This window comes from Budorcas taxicolor, chromosome 18 (assembly GCF_023091745.1).
Source record: "Budorcas taxicolor isolate Tak-1 chromosome 18, Takin1.1, whole genome shotgun sequence".
NCBI classification, from domain to species: domain Eukaryota; kingdom Metazoa; phylum Chordata; class Mammalia; order Artiodactyla; family Bovidae; genus Budorcas; species Budorcas taxicolor.
This window is the reverse complement of record NC_068927.1, coordinates 52,450,135-52,473,138: the sequence shown is the minus strand read 5'-3', so window position 1 is coordinate 52,473,138 and position 23,004 is coordinate 52,450,135. Positions and strand designations below refer to the sequence as shown.

General features: G+C 56.8%; 1 protein-coding gene across 1 annotated transcript; it reads right to left on the bottom strand.

The window, feature by feature from the left end:
• Positions 1 to 3,048: 3,048 nt before the first annotated feature.
• ATP1A3 (ATPase Na+/K+ transporting subunit alpha 3) lies at positions 3,049 to 22,703 on the bottom strand. The gene is made up of 24 exons (XM_052656791.1): positions 22,391 to 22,703; positions 22,239 to 22,252; positions 18,204 to 18,293; positions 18,036 to 18,095; positions 17,693 to 17,896; positions 16,191 to 16,304; positions 15,943 to 16,077; positions 15,461 to 15,578; positions 15,063 to 15,331; positions 13,463 to 13,661; positions 13,245 to 13,354; positions 13,025 to 13,159; positions 10,716 to 10,908; positions 10,278 to 10,453; positions 10,054 to 10,190; positions 9,271 to 9,421; positions 8,982 to 9,150; positions 6,328 to 6,482; positions 6,125 to 6,248; positions 4,927 to 5,072; positions 4,242 to 4,372; positions 3,742 to 3,843; positions 3,412 to 3,503; positions 3,049 to 3,077 (listed from the first exon to the last, which is right to left on the bottom strand). The coding sequence occupies exons 1-24, from the start codon at positions 22,701 to 22,703 to the stop codon at positions 3,049 to 3,051; spliced, it is 3,366 nt and encodes a 1,121-aa protein (XP_052512751.1).
• Between the last annotated feature and the right edge of the window lie 301 nt (positions 22,704 to 23,004).

Genomic DNA, 23,004 nt, shown 5'->3' with positions numbered 1-23,004 from the left:
TTAGCTCTCTCAGTTTTTGCCCCTGCTGCAGGGTGAGCTGTAGAAAACCAGCTGGAGTTCTAAGGGGGTGCACCAGAATGGCCCCAAGAAATGTGTAGAAGTTTCGGGAAGCCTGGGCTCCCTTACACAGACTGAGAACCTCATTTTCCGAGGTTGGGTGGGGCTAAAGGAGAATACCCAGTGAGATATTTGGTGGCTCAGATGGTAAAGAATCTGCCTGCAATGCGGGAGACCTGGGTTCGATCCCTGGGTCGGGAAGATCTCCTGGAGATGGGAATGGCTACCCACTCTAGTTTTCTTGCCTGGAGAATTCCATGGACAGAGGATCCTTACAGGCTACAGTCCATGGGGTCGAGTAAGCAACTGACATTTTCACTTTTCCTCTTTGTCAGCCCCAGGCTTTTAGTAGAAGCTTGTTCAGGCTTCCCACTTGGGTCAAGCTGGGCTTCAGGAAATTGGGGTAGGGGGTTTCCTGTGAGTCCACAGTTAGTCCAGAGCATTAACAGGGGAGCAGCCACCTGATTTCAACGTAATGGGAGCAGTGGAGGTAACTGGAAGAGCCCCCAAGCGAAAGATGAGTCTTGAGGAGCCGAGGGTTGGAGGCAGAGACCCAGCCGCCTTCTTCCAGGGCCAACCTTGGGGAAATGGGATTTGACTTTTTTTATGAGAGCTCTGGGGTTTCCTCATACAACACAAATAAAAGTCATTCACTCATAACTCATGTTTGTGTTCCTGTGAGTACTTGCTCTGAGCAGAGGACATAACAAGCAAAGCCCTGGAGGTGTCAAAAAGCATGGGCTGTGGACGGTAGGGTCGAGAGGCAAGGACATTGTGGGGAGGGACCTCTGAGTGCGGCAGGTGAGGACTTGACATAAGGACAATGGGAAGGAGGAGCCCCCTGAAACGGGATTGTGGGAGGAAGCCCTAAGGCGGAGATACTGTGAGAGATGGGAAGATCCCCGAGACAGGGGGATGAGGGGAGACCAGGGAAAACGGGCCTATGGCAAGCGAGCCATGAATTAGGGGGATGGCCGGAGATAAGGGGTCCCTCCAGCCTGAGGCCACCTTCCTCCCCTCTTGGATCCCTGGAAGAAATGGAGCTGCTGGGTAGGAAGACAGACAATCAGAAACCTGGGTTATGTATCTGCTGTGTGACCTCAAGGAAGTCCTTGCCCTCTCTGGGCCTCAGATTGCCCACCTGTCTATGGGAGTATTCCTCAGCCTATACCGGATGAATAAAGTAGGCTCTCTGGCCTCCCTAGGGGAGGTCCAGGCTCACAACACTTGCCAGGACCAGGCTTTGCCCTGGGCACCACAGGCAGTGTCTGGCATCATGACCCCTGCCCTCTGACTGTCATCCCCTTCAGATTAAGGCACTCTTCCTCAGCACTGTCTTGTGCAGTGGGCGTGCACACACACTCACGCTCATGTGGACTCTCAGCATCCCAGACATTTGAGCTGGGAGGCAGGTAGGCCAAGGACCAGCCCCAGGCCTTCCTCTCACTGCCATCTCTGTTAAAAAGGCTACCTCAAGGGAAGTGGTAGGGCTGCCCAACCAGAAGGGCTAAAATTCAAAAGACTGACAATAGCAAGTGTTTGCAAGGATGTGGAACAACTGGAACTTTGATACATTGTGGCAATGCCAATGACACAAGAGCTTTGGAAAGGGCCTGGCTATTTCTGTGAAAGGTAAACACAGTCTATCCCCAATCAGCAATTCCATTTCTAGGCATGTACCCAGCAGAGATGCCCACATGTGTCATCAGAGGATGTTACTAGAATGTTCCTAGAGGGAAACAACAGATCCATCAACAGGAGAATGGATTGACAAATAGCATAATAGTCACACAGTGGAAAACCCTGCAATGAAAGAGTGTTGGCTACCTATACCTGAGACACCATGGATGACCCTCATGGACCTGATGTTGAGGATGAGAAGGACCTGCGGCAGCACACCATAGGATTTCATTCTACAGAGTCCAAGAACAGGCACAGCCAAAAGATGGTAAGAGAAAGCAGATCAGTGGTTGCCTGTGGAGGGGCTGCTGACTGGGAAGGGGCAATGAAGGAACTTTCTGGGTAGATGTAAATGTTCTACAGCTCAATATGGATGGTGGCTACATGGATATAATTATTTAAATCATTAAGCTATGCCTTTGAGATCTGTGCAAGTCACCGTATGGAAGCTTATCTCAACAGGAGAAGAACATGGTGACTTAGAGCTTGGACATCCTAGGTTTGTCATCCAGATTTGTCCCCTCGCAGCTGTGTGACCTTGAGCAGGTTCCTTTCCCTCTCTGTGCCTTGTGAGGATTAAGTGAACTAATAGAGATAGAATGTTTAGAAGAGGGCAGAACACAGAGTGGGAGCTCAGTGAACCATTATATCATCATGGCCCCCCAGGGTCCTCTCCAATATGAGAGGATCCAGAGTCTGACCCCCTCTCCCGTGTTCTGATCCCAGGATCCCATCACCTAGCGAATTCACAGTGTTCTCACACTAATCCTTGTTGGGTCTAAAACTCCCTGATTTGATGACTTTGAGATTCCATGACTCCCACGTTCATGCCAGGCTAAATTTCTGGGCTTCTGTGAATCACCCAGTCATGGATGCCAGCACAGGGAACGCTGTCCCGCCACACACCCTTACTCCCCCTGCCCCTCAACAAAGCAAAGCACGACACACACGGCTTCTCTCTCCCCACTGATATATTTGATAATTGTCCAGAACCAGAGCCGGCATCAGCCAGAGGGCGATGGGGAGTAAAAAAGAGTCCAGGGAGGGGTCTGGGAGGCAGGGGTGAGGAGGAGAGGAACAGACACACACAAAAGAGAGGGAGGGGAGAGAGGCAGGGGGCGGGGGCGGGGGCGGGGAGAGAAGCCAGCCAGGGGGCGGGGCGTGGGGGAGGGAGGCGGGAGATCACTTGAGGGGGCGGGGCCATGGGGAGAAAGGGCCCCTCCCCCCAGAATACAAAATAAGGGGCACTGGAGTGGGCGGTCCTGGGCTCGCAGGGGCAGGAAAGAGACGCGAGAGGTGGTGGGGCTGAGGTCAGTAGTAGGTTTCCTTCTCCACCCAACCTGAAGAGACAAAGGAGGAAAGAGAGACGGGAGAGACGGGCACGGAGAGACGCACAAGCAGAGACAGAGAGACAACGACACAGAAAGAAGCCCAAAGGGGCAGAGACACAGGGACAGACACAGAAAGGAGGAGACCGGAGAGAAGGGGAGAGGGAAGAGGTGCCAAGGGGATGGAGGGACAGCGCGGAAGGGAGGAGGGGGGATGGGAGGGGCGGGAGGAGGGGGCAGACAGTAAGGTTAGCATCGTCACCAGGCGGCGCTCTCCCGCCTCCCCCTCCAGCTGCCCGGCCCCATTCCCCCCAGCCTCCCACCTCTACCCTCTTCAGCCCCTCACCCCCGGGGTTCCTGCGCAGGATGAGTTTGCGGATTTCGTCGTAGACGAAGATGAGGAAACTGTAGGGGAAGGCACAGAACCACCAGCTGGGCCTGCGGAGAAGCGAGAGGAGGAGCGAGTCGGCGCCGGGCAACACGGAGGAAAGGAAGGGCCATGCCCAGCGCACTGCCCCCTGATCTTCGTGCCCAAGGTGACGGGGACCCTGGCCATGGCTCTGGGCCGGGGTCTACAGAGCCCCACCCCAGCCCCCCACCCATGACGGTGTTCCACTGCAAAGGCTCCTGGGAGGGCTCTGGAACAGGTGGTACCTGGAGAGGGAAAGGCACTCACTTGAGAGGGTACATGCGAAGGGCCACGTCCATGCCTGGGCAGTAGGACAGGAAGGCCGCCAGGGCCGTCTCCTCAAACAAGCCAAAGATCAGGATCTTGTTCCTGCAGGCACAGTCAGGGCTGGACCCAGAGAAGCCCACCCAGCATCCCCACCCCATAGACACAGAGGCACCCCCCCCACCCCGGGGGCAGACGGAGAGAGACAGACAAGGAGACACACAGGGATGGAAACAGAAAGAGGCAGCGAGGCACAGACGGGTCCAAGGAGATGGCGACGGTGAAACAGGAAGACAGAGACACACAGACAGGCCGGGGTATAAAAAGGTGAAAGAGATCTGGAGAGGGACGCAGGAACGTCCCAGCAGCGCGCGCACACACACAGGCAGACAGGGAATCCAAGACAGATGTGACCACTGGAGAGAACATCGACTCAGAGGCAAGGCCGGGACAGACAGACGTGGGGCGGGGCGGGGAGCAGCCACAGCGGCCGCGGCGCTCACTTCATGCCCTGCTGGAAGACAGAGTTCCTCCGCGTCTTGCAGATGATCAGGTCAGCCCACTGCACGACCACTATGCTCACGAAGAAGGCCGTGTGGCACGTGAACTCCACCACCTTCCTCTGCTCGTAGGTCTGCGAGGGTGGCGATGCACGTGCCAGTCAGTGGTCAGTGTGGCCGCAGCCCTGGCCCCCACTCCTTGCCCACGTGCTCCTTGCATGCAGGTAGATCCCCAGGGCAAAGCGGGGACTCTGTCCAGATGGGGTCCCCTGGGGGGACATGTCTGCCCTCTGTAGCTCAGAGCCCCTCGGGAAGAGTCAGGAAATGGACAAGGAAGGAGAGAGCACACTGGTGACCTTAGTTGTGGACCAGAGGAGCTGGGGGCCTCCTCGGGGAGACACTGGCTGGGCTGTGAAGGGAGGACAGAGACTGGGAAGGGGGTCACAGAGGCTTCCTGCCTGGCAGGGGAGAGAGCCTGGCCAGTGGACAGGACCACGATGGGTTGGGGCAGGAGCTCCAGGAGACCCCTTGTGTCTGAGGGAGGGTCTTGATGACCCCCAGGGCAGTGGGGCCATCACAGGAAGCCACCCGTGCATGGATAGGACAGCTCACCGTGGCCCGGGATGCTGTGGGCAGAGACCCCGCCTGGGAGGCCCATGGCCACGCTCTGGGACCCGGCCCTACGCACCCACTGCTGTCCGTAACTGTCCTCCAGGTCGTTAACCGTGCGGTCATCCCAGTTCAGCCGGATGCCCACCAGGTTGCCAGGCAAGAAGCCATTTTCTGCCAGGATCACGAAGTAGGAGAAGAAGCCACCGAGAGCCTGGATCATTCCTGGGGGAGGACAGTAGGGAGATAAGGAGAGGCTCAGGTGGGGCGGGCAGCCAGCCCAGGGCACCTCTGGGGCCCCTTGAGACTCAGTCCTCTGCCTGAGCATCCTCCTGGCTGGGCTCCCAGAGGACGACCTGAGGGCGCCACCTGGTGGCAAGCACCTGAAATGGGCTCCCTGGAGCAGCAGACTTGGGGAGGGGTCTCCCCAGAGACGGAGAACCTGGAGTCCCTCCCACTTGACCTGGGCCACGTGGACATCAGGAAGTCCCTGAGGACCCCCATGCAGGAATGACTTTCCCAGGCCTCTGACCACCACCACCAGGCCTCTGCTGGGACACCTGTAAAGCTCTGCACCCTCCCCTCCAGCAGCAGAGGAGGAGGCAGGAAGGGGTGGGGCTCGCCCCTGGGGGTGGAGCAGTGGCGTGGCCCTCCTGGGGCCACTCAGTATCTGGCACGCACCAGGGGGAGGCCTTTCCTCCACCCTCCATCTCTAAGTCACTCCTTCTAAACTTGTGGAGTCTCACACCAAGGTCACAGGTGTGAGACCTGACACCCAGGCCACAGAAGGGGAGCCCAGAACCAAGGTCAAGGTCACCTCTGGAACTGACTGAACCCCACTGTAACTTGCCAACCCCACCCACACTGCGATCCTTCCTGGCCAGCTTCCTGACCCCATATTAGGTAAAAATGCCCACCCCGGTACTCACCTTCTAGCGCCCTAACCAGTCACCTAATGCCACCCTTCTAGCAGTTTTCTTCATCTTGAGGCTAAAAGACTGGCTACTAACCCATAAAAAGCATTGACTCTCCCCCACCCACTCCGTTTGCTGTATCTTCATTATCTCTGCTCCTTGCTCTCAATACACTCACTCCTTTCTGAAATGCTCTGTGTCTGGAGATTCTTCCCCAGCCCACGTTTGGACTGCCATGGCTAGACCTATGGCAGCATGTCCTGCTTTTCACTCCACTCATTCAACACGAGGTTCCCGAGTGCCCAGGGTGGGCCAGGCGCTGGGCATTCAGCCGTAAGCCAGGCGGGGGCCCCAGGTCCTCACCGATCTGTCCGTAGGCCATGCTGATGAGTCTCTCATTGACCAGCTTGTCAGTGCGTGGGTTCCTGGGCTGTCTCTTCATGATGTCACTCTCGGCAGCCTCGTACGCCAATGAGATGGCAGGGACCTGGGCAGGAGAAGCCAGTGAATCGGGGTGGTGGTGGGGTACCCTGCCCTTCTGGAGCCTGGGGGTGGCCGGGGCTCACCATGTCGGTGCCCAGGTCGATGCAGAGGATGGTGATGGTGCCCAGAGGCAGTGGGATGTTGGCCATGATGAACAGCAGGAAGGGTGTGATCTCTGGGATGTTGCTGGTCAGGGTATATGCAATGGACTTCTTCAGGTTGTCGAAGATCAGGCGGCCTGTTGGCAGGGTGGGCTCAGACCTCAGCACCCACGCCAGGGCACCCTAGTCCCGCTGCTCCTTCCTACCCAGTCTAGGCGTCCTTCCTAATCCATCCCCTCACCACCTGCCTTTCCATTCAGACATCCAACCAGATTGCCTCTGTTCAAACATTCTCAAAATACAACCACTTAGGAAGACTGCATAGCAGTTTCTTTCCTTTTTTTTTTTTTCCCTTTTTTGGCCATGCTGCATGGCTTGCGGGATCTTAGTTGCCCCGACCAGCGATTGAACCCGTGCCTCCAGCAGCGAAAGTGCAGTCTTAACCACTAGACCACCAGGGAGTTCCCAGTCTTTTTTGTTAAAGTTAAGCATCCCTGCCTTATTGACCCAGCAATCCTTATCATAGGTTTATAGGATGAGTGTTTATGTCCACCACAATGCAAGCACGAGAATGTTCACCATCTCATTGAAAGTCAAAGTCACTCAGTTGTGTCCGACTCTTTGCGACCTCATGGACTATATATTTCATGGAATTTTCCAGGCAGAATACTGGACTGGGTAGCCTCTCCCTTCTCCAGGAGATCTTCCCAACCCAGGGATCAAACCCAAGTCTCGTGCATTGCAGGAGGATTCTTTACCAGCTGAGCCACAAGGGAAGCCCAAGAATACTGGAGAGGGTAGCCTATCCCTTCTCCAGCGGATCTTCTCAACCCAGGAATCAAACCGGGGTCTCCTGCGTTGCAGATGGATTCTTTACCAACTTTATCTTTATCAGGGAAGCCCCACCATAGCATTATAATAGCCAAAAAAGAGGGACTTCCCTGGTTGCCTATTGGTTAAGACTCCCTGCTTCCACTGCAGGGGTGTAAGTTTGATCCCTAGTCAAAGAACTAAGATTCCACAAGCCAAAGGGCACAGCAAAAAAAATAAATGAATAAGGGAATTGCCATACTTATTTTTTAAAAAGGCACAGACAGGCAGGCTGTTTTGCGGGAGGTGGCATAGATGGTATGATCCCCTTTGTGTAAAAAATAAGGCACCTGGCTGCTCACACCTGCTGTTGCCTGTCCCTGCAAGGTGTGGCTCTCCACAAACTACTGGGGTCTCACCCTAAGTACTTATGGGTGATGATTTAAGTGTACTTCAGCATAGCCCAGTGTGTGTACTGAGCCGGGCCCCCTGTTGTCATCTATCATAGCACCCTGCTGGTTTTCTTCTTAGCACTTGTCACCATAAGTAATTATGTTTGGCTTTTTTGTTTTGTTTATTTTTGTTTTGGCTGTGCTGCATGAAATGTGGGATCTTAGTTCTCCAACCAGGAATAGAACCCGGGCCTCCTGCACTGGAAGCATGGGGTCTTAACTACTGGACTTCCAGGCAAGTCCCTGTAATTATGTTTGTTATGTTAGAATTTGTTAACTTGGGGAAGGCCCCTCAGTTCCTGGAGGGCAGGGACCCTCCAGGGCTGCAGCAGGTACACGACGGAGACCCTCCAGGAGTCTGCTTTGCTCATAGCTGATTCTCCAGCCCCTGGCGTGATGCACGAGGTAGGAGCCCAAGAAATATCTGGGAGGCGTGAACTAGAGCATCCGTGAGTGTGTGCCCTGCACATGCGTGGAAGATGTTTTGGGGGGGCGGTGAGAAAGGGTTAACCATGTGTCCTCTGGGCCATAGGGGACAAGGGCTCAGGGCATTTAACCTGAGGCTGTAGGCTCAGCTCTACTGTTTGAATTCTGCCTTATCACGAGTTATTTTTTACACTGGGCACATTTGAAATGTGAGAGAGAGACTGAAAGAAAATGCAACCATAGTGTGAACTGTGAATATATCTGGATGGTGAGGTTGTGGGCGATGCCAATGTGCTTCTTAATGCTTTTCTGCATTTTCTATAATTATCGTGAATTACTTGGATGATCAGAATAAAACTGAACATGAACAAGCCCCATCTGTGGCCACATCCAGGCCCTTCAGGAAGTGGTGCCCAGGGGACCCTGAGGTCTGGGCTCTTGGGTGCCCAGCTTCACCGGCCAGCGCCCCCACACGGCCGTGCCTCTGCCTGCAACTCCCTTCGCTGGCATTTCTCTGTGTGATTTCCAGTGGCCCTGGGAACTTGGCACAGTGACTTCTGCCCACTCGGGGAAGCTTCCTTGGCCCCCGAATGCAGGCTGGGGGAGAGGCCTCCTCAGGGCCCCTCTGCAGCACCCTCTGCCTCCCTGAGGTTGTACTTCTGAGTATCTTTTAAATATTCCCACCTCTGCCTTACCCAACAGACTGGGTCCTTGCTGGGCAACACGGGGACCCTCAAGTGTATCAGCTCAGTCCTGCCCCCAGGGAGCCCCCAACACTGCGGGGGGAAGAAAATTGAAGAGGACAAGCTCAGGCTGTACTGGGGGCCTGGTGGGATTCCATGATATCCCCGTCGTGTACCTGCTGCAGCCCTGGCCTACTCCCCTTGCCCTTCTCGGGCTTCACACAGGGACCCCAGTCTCCAGGACCACCTGGGCAGACTCACTCACCCTCCTCCACACCCGTGACAATGGAGGCAAAGTTGTCGTCCAGAAGAATCATGTCAGCTGCTTGTTTGGAGACGTCAGAGCCGGCGATGCCCATGGCCACCCCGATGTCGGCCTTCTTCAGGGCGGGGGAGTCGTTCACGCCGTCCCCGGTCACGGCCACGATGGCTCCCTGGAGAGGGAGAGGGTGAGCACGGCGCCCAGAGGCCTGGCACCTACCCTCTTCTCATCATGGACCCCGGAGTCCTGGCCCCCATCTCCCTTCCCCTGAGGGACCCCAGCCCCAGCCCACCTGTCTCTGACAACCCTCCACAATGATGAGCTTCTGCTGGGGGGAGGTGCGGGCGAAGACGATCTCGGTGTGGTTCTGCAGGATCTCATCGATTTGCTCGGAGGTGAAGTCCTTAAGGTCAGTGCCGTGGATCACGCAAGCCTTGGCGTCCCTGCGGAGAGCAGAGAGTGGTCAGGACATGTGGACAGACCCACAGACAGAGGGGGGTGGACCAGGCTCTGAGAGAGGGACAAAGGGCTTTGTGGGGGTGGGGGTGGGGGGATCAGAGATGAAGGGAAATGGGGGGCAGGGGCTGCAGGAGGGATGGAGGGCAGACCTCAGGAAGAACTTTGGGACCCTGGACTCAGAGGAACAGTGATATGCAGACAAGCAGGAAATGGAAACAGACACAGAGAGAGACATGAGGATGGGAAAGCTGAGGGAGTCAGAATAGAGATGAGAGAGACAATGACGTAAAGGACAGGCAGGAAGAGAGACTGATGGACACAGGAATGAGGAACATCATAGAATCCTCTCAGATGGGAATTACTAGCAGCCCATTTTAGAGTGGAGGAAACTGGGGCTCAGAGAGGCTGAATGACTCGCCTAAGGTCACATAGCTCACGTGTGGCCAAGCTGGGATGTGAGCCTACCCCTTGCCAGCATCACACAGCTGGAACACCAGGCTGCCCATCACTAAGACAGAAGAGGAACGGGGCCCAGATGCTGAGTCAACAGAGGAGACCCTGGAGGAAGGGGACCTACTGTCCCAGAGGGAGCTGAGTCGGGCTGGGCAGGGCTCACCGGGGGTTGACCTGGCTGACAGGAATGTTGAGCCGGGCAGCGATGTCCTCCACAGTCTCATTGCCCTCAGAGATGATGCCCACGCCCTTGGCAATGGCCTTGGCCGTGATGGGGTGATCGCCGGTGACCATGATGACCTGCGGGCATTGTGCGCAAACGGTCCAGCCTCACCACTGGCTCCTGGAGCCCTGGCCCTGCCTCCCCCGCTGCCCCCCGGGCCACACCTTGATGCCTGCACTGCGGCACTTGCCCACCGCGTCGGGGACAGCTGCTCGGGGAGGGTCGATCATGGACATGAGGCCCACAAAGCAGAGGTTGTCGGTGGTGAAGTTCACATCGTCACAGTCGAAGGCAAAGCCCTTGGGGAACTGCTCCTCAGGCAGGTAGTAGTGGCAGAAACCTGGTGCGGGGAAGAAAGGAAGAGGGGCTCCAGCCTCAGTTCCCCCTGCCTCCTGCCCACAGCTCCCGTGGCAGCAGTCAAACTCCCCAGCTGGCCAGAGGCAGTCCACACTCATGTCTGAAAGACGGCTTCCCCTGTCATTCATTCAGTCAATCACGGTGCATTCTGGGAGATCCTATTCTGAGCCAGGCTCCCGGCAGCACCACATCCCTCCTTACCCTCCGGCCCCCTGCCCCGACTTGGCCCCACCCCTGGTGCCCACCAAGCACGCGCTCGCCCAGGCCGCCGAGCTCGAGGTAGGCATTCTGGAAGGCCTCCTTCATCTCTTCATCCAGCGGCTGCTCCTTGCCGTGCAGCAGGATGGTGGAGCAGCGGTCCAGGATGCGCTCAGGGGCGCCCTTCATCACCAGCAGGTACCGGTTGTCATTGGGGTCCTCGGTCTCGTGGATGGAGAGCTGCAAATAGAGCGGAGGGTGGCCGTGCCTGAGCCTCCCAGGGACCTGGAGGCTACCTGCACCCAGCCAGGGGGAAGAGGACTCCCCGCCACCCCCTCGGGTGCCAGGATGCCACGGGTGCCAGGACGGACCTCAGCCGGGCTCGCCAGAGGGCACTGCCTGAATCTCTCTACTTGTTGTCATCTGTTTCTCAGACTCTCTCACAGAGATCTCTGCTCATCCCTGCCCATTTCTGTCTCTTTGTCTGACGAATATTTTTTCTCCTCTGTGTCTCTCTCACAGAAATCTCAAGGGTCCTGAGGATACGTGCATTTCTCTCTGCCTCGCCCGACGATCTCTCATCTCACATTAGACCCCATCACTGAATCTGTCCAGCTTACCTCTGAAGTACCCAGATTCTGACCTCTTCTCACCCCTGCTGCCTTCCCATTCAGCCACCAGCATCTCTCATATGAAATGTCACAGCAGCACCCCCACATCGAGTCCCTGTGTCTGTCCTCCCCTCCCCACTGTATTTTATTTTCTCCCCATGGTAGGCAGAAGGAGACTTTAAAATATGAGAGTCAGTGAAAAATAGTGCAGCCGCTTTGGAAAACAGCCTGGCTATCCCCACAAAGCTTAAACACAGGGTTACGACGTAAGCCTGCAATCCCCGGGTATACACCCAAGAGGCATGCAGACGATGTCCACACAGAAACTTGTAGGCGGATGTTCACAGCAGCATTATTCATAGTAGCCAAAGGGTGCAAATAACCCAAATGTCCGTTGACAGATGAATGGATCAACAAAATGTGATCTCGCTATACAACGCAAAGTCATTCAGCCGTAAAAAGGAATGGAGTACTGATATGTGCCACAACATGGAAGGGAAGGGAAGTGAGAGTCACTCAGCCGTGTCCAGCTCTGTGACCCCATGGACTCTACAGGCCATGGGATTCTCCAGGCCAGAATACTGGAGTGGGTAGCCATTCCCTTCTCCAGGGGATCTTCCCAACCCAGGCATCAAAACCAGGTCTCCTGCATTGCAGGTGGATTCTTTACTGTCTGAGCTGCCAGGGGAGCCCTGAGGAGCCTGGAAAACATGATGCTGAGTGAGAGAACTCAGACACTCAAAAACACGTATTGTAGGATTCTCTTTACATGAAGGGTCGAGAATAAGCAAGGGCATAGAGACAGGACGTAGATTAGTAGTTGCTTAGGGCTTGGGGAGACGGGGGAGGTAGGGGAATAAAGCCAGAGTGTGAGGGTGTTTTTAGAGATGATGGAAATTCTCTAAAACTGACTGAGTAGACGCTAGCTATACTATGTTGTATAAACTATACTATATACTATGTGTGACTATACTAGAACTCTCGAATTATGTACTACATGGGTGATCTATGATGGTGTATGAACCAGATCTCAATAAAGCAGTTTTTAAAAACGTGAGTCAGGTCCCGTCTCTACCCCTGCTCCTTGGCTCATGCTGCCCCCCGTCCCAGGGTCACACCCAAGTTGTGTCCACAGCCCATGAGGCCTAATGGGACCTGGCCCAGCACACACAGCCCTCATCTTCCACCATGCTTCCTGGCTCCACAACCCCTGACTATTGTTCAGACACCTCAACACATTCCTGCCTCAGGACCTTTGCACATACTATGCCCACTGCCCCCAGATACCTGCAGGGCTTCCCCCCTCAGCACGGTGACTTCCTGACATTCCAGATTTCCTCCAGTCCTCATGCCTCTGTCATTGTCTGTCTCCTGGCACAGGAGCATAAGTTCCCCAAGCGGAGGAACTTCACTGTTTCACTCACTGCTGTTACGTCTTCCCAGCACCTAACACGAGCCTCCCAGACATATGGTGGCTGCTTAAAAATATATCTGCTGAATGAATGAATGAGATCGCTGGCTGGTTCCCACTCTGCTGCAGGAAATCTTTACTCCTCTGCCTCCCACTCCCACAGAGACCTCGCTGTCACTCCCATCTCTGTTCCTCTTTCTACTATCAGTCCCATTTTACAGATGGGGAAACTGAGGCTCTGGGAAAGTTAATAGCTTGTCCAAAGCAGGAGGGCAGTGGGGCAGAGCTGACTGCTTTTTGGGCATCACAGAGAAAGTGGAGACCCCTAGGGTACCTGGTATTTGTTAGTGGAGTTGAAGGGGATCTCGGCCACTTTCTTATTACGTTCACGCATCAGCTTCACGGAGCCAGAGGACAATTCGATGCACTTGAGCAGAGCAGATTCGGAAGCATCCCCAGCCACATCCCTCTGTAGGGCGGAGAGAGGGCTGTCAGAGCAGAGAAGCACGGGGTGGGCAGGAGCCAGGCTGAGGCCAGTGGGAGGTGGGACCCACCTTGAGCACGGGGACATTGTCCTGACCCCCCTTGAAAACAGCACGGTTGCAGAGTCCAGCGATGTGGGACAGGGCTACCCAGGTGTGCGAGCTCTTATCGAATGAAGTCCCTGAAAAAGCCACCAGTCAGGGCAAGGGTCACCCGGGGGGCGGGGCGGGGGCGGGGCGGGGGCGGGGCGGGGGCGGGGCCCACCCTCCTGTCTGGGCTTCACCCTCACCTGACTGGTCCTCAGTGGTGTCGGCCTCGTGGATCTGGTTGTCGAACCACATGTGGGCGACTGTCATGCGGTTCTGGGTGAGAGTCCCTGTCTTGTCTGAGCAGATGGTGGACGTGGAGCCCAGGGTCTCCACAGCTTCTAGATTTTTCACAAGGCAGTTCTTTCGAGCCATGCGCTTGGCAGTCAGTGTCAGACACACCTGGGTCATGTGCAAGGACAGGTGAGTTACAGGTAGAGTCAGTGGCAGGGCTGGGCCGGCAACATGACTGTCCAACAACCTGACTGCTTAGCCCAAAGAGAATCCTGAGCAAAGAATCACCTAGAGACTCCACCCAAGGCACAGACTCATAGAAATGGGCTCAGATGCACCCCCCAAAATATACTAGAATGTTCACAGCAGCAACATAAAACAACCAAAATGTTCTCTAACAGCAGAAGAGAAAATTGGAGAAATAAAAGACGGGAATACTATACAGAGATGAAAAAGGAAAAGAGATCAGTGCCTACAATGTCGTGGGTGAAGCTCAAAAACAATGTTCAGCAAAGAAGAGCCAGAAACAAGAGTTGCTGCTGAATGATTCCACTGATGTGAAGTGAAAAACTACTGTTTGAAACCAGGCGATCCTAGGGCTAATCCTGGGGTTGTGGGGGAAGGGCTGAACAAGGTCTTGAGAGGGCCTCTAGGGAGCTCCGTCTGGGTGCAGCTGACCTAGGGTGTGTTCAACTGACTCCAGCTCATCAGGTTGTATGTTCATACGTGTGTACAGTGTAGGTCAATAAAAGGCCTTGACCTTGACCTAGAGTAGCTTTGAGTATGCTAATATGGAAAAGTTTGCAGGATCTATTGATTCTAAAAGAATCAAGGAGCAGAACAGTATTCCTAGGATGGTCCCTTCTGTGTACACTGAAAACAGTTACTACATATGTGTGAATATGCCCACCTCTGCTGGGAACAGTGCAGTGAGCCTGCTTCTGAAGGGAGGTTGACGGCTGGGCTAGGCAATGGGTCCAGACTGTTATTTTACTCTTTAACTATTTTAATGTATTCTTTTGATTTTTTACCATGAGGGTGTGCTTCTTAATTGTGTAAGTTAACTTCAAAAATGATGGGGTGGTTAGCTTGCAGGATCTTAGTTCCCCGATCAGGGCTCAAACCCAGGCCCTTGGCAGTGAAAAAACGAAGTCCTAACCACTGGACAGCCAGGGAAATCCCTGTTGGTTTGTTTTATTCATGAGGCTCACTGAGTCCCAGGACCCTCCTTCTTCAATGTCTGGGAGGATTTGGCCCTTGATGTCTTGATTGCAATTCGGTCCCCCAAGTTGCAATCAAGATCATTGCCATTGGACTTCAGCGGTTAAGAATTCGCCTTCTAATGCAGGGGGCACAAGTTTGACTCCTGGTCTGGGCACTAAGATCCCACATGCTGTGTGGTGCAGCCAAAAAATAAACAAGTAAATAAAATACGATCATTGCCTAAGGGTTCTGCATGCGGCAACTAAGATCCAGTGCAGCCAAATAAAAAAACTTTTTAGAAGAAAAGATGTTTGCCATCAGGCCGCCAGCCCCCTCCCCCCTCAGACCCAGGGGTCTGGGCCTTACGGTGACAGTGGCCAGCAGGCCCTCTGGGACATTGGCCACGATGATGCCGATGAGGAAGATGACAGCCTCGAGCCAGGTGTACCCCAGAATGAGGGACAGGATGAAGAAGGAGACGCCCAGGAAGACGGCCACGCCGGTGATGAGCTGGATGAAGTGCTCGATCTCGATGGCGATGGGCGTCTTGCCCACCTCCAGCCCCGAAGCCAGAGTGGCGATGCGGCCCATGACGGTGCGGTCACCCGTGGCCACCACCACGCCCCGAGCCGTGCCTGTGTGGCCAGAGCGGACGGCGCTGAGGCTCAGCGAGGTGCAGGGGGACCCCGAGCCCCTGAGGCGCGTCTGTCTGTCTGGACCAGCCTGGCCCCACCCGGGTGCCCGCCCCACCCTGACCGTCTCACCTTCCACGCAGTTGGTGGAAAAGAAGGTGATGTTCCGGGTCTCCAGGGGGTTGTCGTGCGTGCAGTCGGGGGAGCGGGTCTGGGGCTCTGATTCGCCGGTCAGGGAAGAGTTGTCCACCTGGGGTGGGGCACAGGGGACAGAGCTCAACCCCAGGCCTGGGGTCAACTGGCATTTGCTCAGAGGAGATTTAAAGATTTTTGTTTGTTCGTTTGTTTTGTTAGTGAGGCAGAAATCTCATTAATTAAGGAAACCTGTTTCTGTGGAGGTCCCAGCTAGAGACCTAGAAGTCTGGGTGTCTGTCTGGAGGACAGAGGTTGGGCTCTTGAAGGTGGAGAGGGTGCAACTTCTAGGCAAGGTCAAAGGTACTTGCAGGTCTGATGGAGGAGGAGGGGGCCTGGACTCCTGGGTCTGAGGGAGGAGGGGCTGGGGGTCTGGACTCCTGGGCTGCTCCAGGAAGGGCAGAGCTGGGCCCCATGCGCACCTTGCAGCCGTGGGCTGAGATGATGCGCAGGTCGGCTGGGACTCGGTCTCCACCCTTGATCTCCACCAGGTCCCCGACCACCACCTCCTCAGCGTTCACCTGCATCTTCTCACCTTCCCGGATGACCAGGGCTTGCTGCGGGTGGGATGGAGAGGCGTCACCTCCCTGACGCTCTCTGCCTGAGGTCACTGGGCACAGCCTCGGCAGCTGTCCACACCCCACCTGGCCCCTTCCTGGGCACCCCTCACCTGGGGAACCATGTTCTTGAAGGATTCCATGATCTTGGAGCTCTTGGCTTCCTGGTAGTAGGAGAAGCAGCCGGTGATGATGACCACAGCCGCCAGCACGATGCCCAGGTACAGCTGTGGGGAGACTCAAGGTCACAGCCCGCCCACAGTGACTCCCACCGGCCCTACCCTAAGATGTGTGTGTCTGGGGAGAGAGCTTTGAGTAAGTGGGCTTCTGCAATTGTATGTCTGACCTCAGGTTGTATCTATTTGAGGGTCTGTGTCTCTCTGGCTGTCTATGTTTGAGTCTCTCTTTCTTTCTCTTTTAAAAAAAAATGTTTGTTCTATTTATTTATTGGCCTCGCCATACAGCTTATGGGATCTTAGTTCCCTGACCAGGGATCAAACCCAGGCCCTGAGCAGTGAAAACACGGAGTCCTAACCATTGGACCACCAGGGAATTTGCTTGAATCTCTCTTCCTGAACAAAAGTGTGTCTGAGCCCCTGCTCTGTCCCTCTCTCTATTTTGTGGGTCTTTCAGCCTATGTCAGAGAATCGGTGTGTATGCCGTTGTCCATGTGCCTGTCTGTCTGACTGAATGCCTGACTTTGCATGTAGGAGACTGTGTTTGACTCTCTCTAGGTGGATCTCTGTCTCGTCTCCCTCTGCTGGTCTGCATAGGTCTGAGACTCTGGGTCTGTTCACCTGTGCGGGTTTTAATTTCTGAGCATCCTGCCTGCGCTCGACTCTCACACGGCTCTGTCCGCCACCAGGTTATGCCTGCCACTCTGTTTGGGTGCTTGCGTCTGTCTGTCTATCTATCAGTCCATGTCTGTGCCTGTGCCTGCGTGTCTGAACTAGGTGGCCACGCTTGAATCTACGTGTTAGTGTGACTGCCTGCACTGACTCTCTGCACTGGTGTGTGCGTGCGAATGTGTGGGTGCGTGCGTGCAAGGATCTCCGTGTAGTGAGAATACAGGTCTATGTTTGTGAGCATCGCGTCTGTTGACTGTGAGTGTGTGCACCCTGTGCTGAGTGAACAGGACCTGATAAATCAGCGCATGGGTGTGCCTGGGTCTCGACGTGAGCCCATTCACTGAGCATCTTTTAGGCCATGACCACCTGCTTGTGTCTACCCTCAAGGCCAGTGATGGCACAACACAGCTTTGGGATGGAGCCCCGGCTCATATTTCCTACTGTGTGACCTTGAACAAGCAACTTGGTCTTTTTTTTTCTGACTGTACCATGTGGCTTGCAGGATCTTAGTTCCCAACCAGGAATTGAACCCAGGCCCCCTGCAGTGGAAGCACCAAGCCCTAACCACTGGATCGCCAGGAAGTCCCATCCTTGTCCTTTCTGAGCCTGTTTTCCTCCTTGCATCTCTGGTTCTCTCACTGAGTGATTGTGAAAGTTAGATGGGAAGAAGTCGAAGGCGGGGCTTTGAAAAGTCCAAGGGGAGAAGTGAGACACGCATGTCTCTATGCGGAGGAGCTCCTGGGCGGGGCCTGGTGGAGGGCACTCACGTTGTCGCCAGAAGGGTCATCCTCTGTGCCCGCCTGGATGCCGTAGGCCAGGAAGCAGAGGATGGCCCCGATCCACAGCAGGATCGAGAAGCCCCCGAAGAGCTGGCGGCAGAACTTGACCCACTCTGGGGTTGTTGGCGGTGGTGTGAGCGCGTTCGGCCCATCTCGGGCCAGGATCTCCTGGGCTTTGCTGTGGGTCAGACCCTGGGGGACACAGGACTCACATAGGACCCTCCCGGAGAAACCCTGGCACCCCAACACTACACAGTACCCTCAGGCATTGGGGGGTCACACCTCCCCCACCCCCACCCCGGGGAACCCTGTCCCTCCAGCCCAGCCGCACCTGCACACAGTCGGTGTTATATTTCCGGCAGACCTCTTCCACGGACATCTTGTGCTCTGTCTAAGGAACAGGAGTTTGGGGAACATCGGGTGAGCGTGGAGGCCTGGCGGTGGGGGGGGTCATTGGGGGAGGGGCCTGCTCCGGGAGGGCGCAGAGGGTGGGACTCACCATAGCCACCTCCTTCTTGAGGTCGTCCAGGTCCCGGCGGTCTTTGGTGCCCTTGGCCTTCTTGGGCGAGCCCTTGTCATCTTTCTTGTCCTGCGAGGTGGCGACACGATAGCTGTCAGAACCACCAGACTGCGGGCGAGAAGGGGTTACAGGGGGGCACCGGCCAAGCGGCTGTGCAGCTGCGTCTCTGGACAGGGCCTGCTCTCCGTCTGTCCCTGCCCTGCGGCCTGGGTGTCTCTCAGAACTCCCGAGGCTTGTCTCCTCCTATTGCTTCCAAGCCCCCCACCCCCCACCCCCACCTCTGGCTCCTTGGATCTCTGTGCCAGCGAGTCTCATCTGGGTCTGTCTATGCCTCTGTCCCTCTCTCTGTCTCTAGGTCTCTCCCCTTCAGTCTCCATGTGTCCTTTTTCCCTCTTGGTGTCATTTCTATCTCTTACTCCCTCTCCCTGGACTTGCCCAAGCCCCCCACCCCCCAGGTGTCTGTCTCCTGCTGCGCCTGTTGGTCTGTCCCTCTTGGCCCGCCTCCCCGGGTCTCTGCTTGTGCCGTGTTATTCCCTTTTGTCTCTCTGTCTCCTGCTGCCCCTCTGCCTCTCCACCTCCCCATCTGCGGCTGTCTCCATCTCTCTGCAGTGCTTTCTCTGATCTCACTCTCTCTGTCTCTGCATCTTTATGCGTGTCTCTCTGAGACTTATGTCTCTCTCTGATCTCCGGCTCTTTATGTTTTCCGTCTCATACAATATCTGTCACCATCTCTTGAACTCTCTCCCTGAGTCTGGCTGAGTCAGTCTTTCTGTGTTCTCCCAGGGTTTCTATCTCGTTCCAAGTTGGTGTGTGGGGATCTTAGAATATCCCTGAGTGTCAGTATTTTCTGTGCATCCTCATCTCTCCTTCTTTCTGTATTCATCTCTCAAGGCACCTGCTTTTCTGTAACGCTCGGCGCGTCTCTCTCTGTCTCGACTGTTCCAACCATCTTGTCTTGTCTGTGTCTCACTGTCTCGCTCTGCCATCTCCCTCTCTACCCCCGTATCTTTCACTTTCTCTCTCTCGTCCATCTTGGCATCTCTGTGCTTCCAGCTCCAGGCCTCCCCCATAGAACTCCCCCAGGTCTCTCCCTGTCTTTTATTCTTGGCTCTTTTCTTGGGTCTCTTCCCCCAACTCCGTGGATGTCTCTTTCAGAGGACCCAGTTGGGACAAATGCCCAGGAGGTCGCCTGTTGGGCCCAGGGATGGTGGCCTGGCTGGACGTGCAGTCAGTCCTGAGGGGCTTGACTGACAAGCTGAGGCCTAGCCTCTCTCCTGGGGGCTGGCGGGAGCCATGAATATGTTTGGACAGGGGTGGGCATGTTTAGGTCTCTGAAGGACAGACTAGCTGCTGGCTGGGATTCGGGGTGCAGAAGAGCAAGAGGCAGAAGTCCCCCAGGCCTGGTGTGAACTGGATGTAGTGTGGGGGGAGTGACGGAAGTTCTAGTTTGGGGGCTTGGGCTCATGGGGAAGCCAGCGTCCTTGGAGGCTGGCAGGAGGGGTGGGGTGAGGCTGGGTGCTGATACAGGACCACTGACAGATCTTACGGGCCCAGAGCCAAGCTGGGATCCCAGGCTCAGTGCGGCTCAGCGCTAATCCCCTCGTGACCTTGTAGAGGGTTGAGCTGCCTGCTGTCTGCCCCCAGACCCGGAGGCTGAGCCCGGGGGGCTACTGTATCCTAGAGGCCTGGGAGCCTGGGTTTCAGGGGGCAGGAGGGTGGCTTGGCCCTGGGCCAGCCCTGCAGCAGCGCTGCGTCTGACATGGAGCATGGAGATTCAGGCGGGCAGGGAGGACCCTCCTCTGCTCCCGCTTCAGGAGGGGTCTCAGCCTCCACAAGGGGCAGACCCAAGGACGGAGAGAGTGGAGATACAAGGTCATGGGCACAAGTCAGAGAAATGAGGGGCAGGCAAGAGAGGAGAGAGAGGGGCCTGGAGGGAGGTGGGGGGAAAACTAGCTGCCCACCCCTGAAGCCTTAGGGAATGCCAGGGAGCTGATGCTTGGGTCCCTGTGAGACCCAGGGGTAGAGTCCCAGACTCCTCCATCTGAGAGAGGAGAGGCTGGGGGTCTGGACTCCTGGGTCTGGGGGAGGAAGGGCCAGGGGCCTGGACTCCTGGGTCTGAGGGAGGAGGGGCTGGGGTACCCCGGTCCCTGGCAGGCGAGCCTTGGCTCCTGGTTGCCCTTGCCATGACCAGACTCCCTTGGGGGCGGGCTTCCATCTGTTGGAGAGGGAGCTGAGGCTTTCCCAGTCAAGGCAGGAGGCCCAGATGGGCGCACTGCGGGGCGGGAGCACCTCGGAGGGTGGGGGACACGCGTGTCTGGCCGCTGCAGCCGCCTCTGCAGCTCCTCGTCTTTTTCCACACCAGCCGAGCTCAGGCAGGCTCTGCCCCTCGGCCCGCCCCTCCCTCTCCCTTTCAAGGTGTCTGAGGCCTCGTCTCCCCGTCTCTCAGTCGACCTCCCCTTGTGCCTCCGTCCCCTTTTCCTTTCATCCAGGCTGCCTCTGACCGTGCCTGGATGGGATGTGTCTGTCCTGGGGTCTACTCATCTCAGCCTCAGTTTCTCTCTTTGTCTCCCCACGCCTCTCTATCTGTGTCTTGTCTGTCTCTCTCTCTCTCCATATCCTCCTGCCCGTGCCTGTCTCTCTCTTTGTCACTATGTCTCTTTTTCTCTCTATGTCTCTCCATCTCTTTGTCTCTTTCAGAGCATCTCTCTCTGTGTCCGCCCATTTCTCTCTCTCTTTCCATGTCTCTGTCTCCCATGTCTAAAGCACTCACTTCTCCTGTCCCAGGTCTTTTCCTAAGACCCGCCCCCAATTCCTTATCTAAGGCATTTAGCCTCAGTCCTCTCTTCCAATCTGCCCATGGCTTCCCTTCCATTTCCACTTACCTGGAAGCCATCACTGACTCCCACCTGCCCCTTCTCTCTCCCAGTCCTCTCCCCATCCAATTCTTCTTCCCCTCCCCCCTGGCCCACCCCCATCCACCCATCTGCAGCCCCATCCCCCACCTCTGTCCCTGGACCCAACAGCCTTCCTCCGCCATCTTTCTCCCCATCCCCCTCATATTTGCTCTCCCATCCCAACCCCCCCTCTCTTCACCCACCCAGCCCAGCCCACCAGCCTCCTTCCCCCCATCCCCTCCCTGTGGCCCCGCTCCAGACACTCAGGGAGGGATCCAGGGCTGCAGCTGGGGGGTCAGGTGGTCAGCCAGGGAAAGAGGCGGCATCTGCTGGAGAAACTCACAGACAAGGACACACGGACACGGAGGAAAGGGCATAGCCGGGCATGCACAATACCCCCACAACACGCATTTGCACACATAGCCCTCAGCAAGGCACTCAGTCTCCCTGCCGTGGCTCTCCTGCTCCCCCCAGCCCCCACGTCTGCTCCCCCAGATTAGGAGGTAGACACACGCTGCAGACCCAGGCTGCTCCGCACTGCGGAGCAACCCCATGAGGGCCTGGAAGGAGAAAGGGAGGTCACCGGGTATGCATCTCATAGTCTGGACCTATGCCCGCCTGGCCACGGAAGCAGACGGGCTTCAACACCCCCAGACACAAACACCGGCGTTCAGACACACCCAGACACGGGTGCAGGCATTCAGACACGACCCGGGCCACACAATCGCAGGCGAACGGTGCTGCCAGGCCTGACAGAACCAGGACCGCACACACGCACACACACATCTTCAGCTGAGCAGGGAACCACACCAGGTCAGACAGAGAGGCCGAAGGCCGGTCCGTGCCCCGCGGACCCCGCACACAAAGGACATGCCAACATGCGCCACAGACTCCCGCCGACCCAGGCGGCCCCGGGGCACACACTCAACCAGTGACACAACCACACGGATGGGCAGGGTCAGCTGGCTCCCAGGGTCCTGCACCCGGGTCTCGGAAAGCAGAGGTCCCAGAGTCCTCGTCCTCCGCTCTCCGCAGACACCCAATGTCACTGGACCCACAATGTCACACACACAGGCACACACACGTACACAGGCATCGCCTGGCTGGCCCGAGCACCTACCCCCATCTTGGCGGCTCCGGGGGACAGGGGCACGCGGGCGGGGCAGGGGCCGAGGCAGGGGGCCTCAGGGTGGGCTCAGGCGCGGGCTCGGGCTGGGGGCCTCTGCAGCGCCCGCGCCTCGGTCCGCGCGCGGGTCCGGCGGTCAGCCCTACCGCACAGAGTCTGCGGCGCCCGCCGCCTCCTCCGCCTCCTCATATGCCCGCGCCCGCGGGGGGGCCTGCGCCGGCCAATCAGGGGCGCCGCCGCCCTGATGGATGGCCCGCGGCCCCGCCCCCGGTACTGCAGCTGTTCTCCCCGCCCCCCAGCCTCCGCAAAGTGGCGGCTCGGCGGCGAAGGGGGAGCGCTGCGGGAAGCGGAGAACCCGGAGACGACCCCCGCAATGAGGGACCTGGAAACCCCCGCAGTGTGGGGTGTCGCCTCCAAGGAGGGGGCGCTGAGGGTGGGAGAGCCCCAATACCCCCTCATTGTGTGCCACCAGAGGGAGGGGTGCGCTGTGGAAGGTGAACACGGGGCGCGAGGGCGGGGGGGAAGCCCCGTAAGCCACTGCAATAAGGCACGAGGGCCAGAGCACCCTTCTCTGCAGTGAGGCAGGGGGAGCCCTGGAGACTGTGGGGTGCTGTTCAGGAGGGGAGAGGGAGGGAACCCAAGAGGTGAGAAAGACACCCCCCAGTGAGCAGGGACGCTGCAGAGGGGGGCAGGGCCCTGAGGCCCCTCACTGTGTGACCTCCCCCCACCCACTAAGGCATGGCAGTTATCCAACAAGACA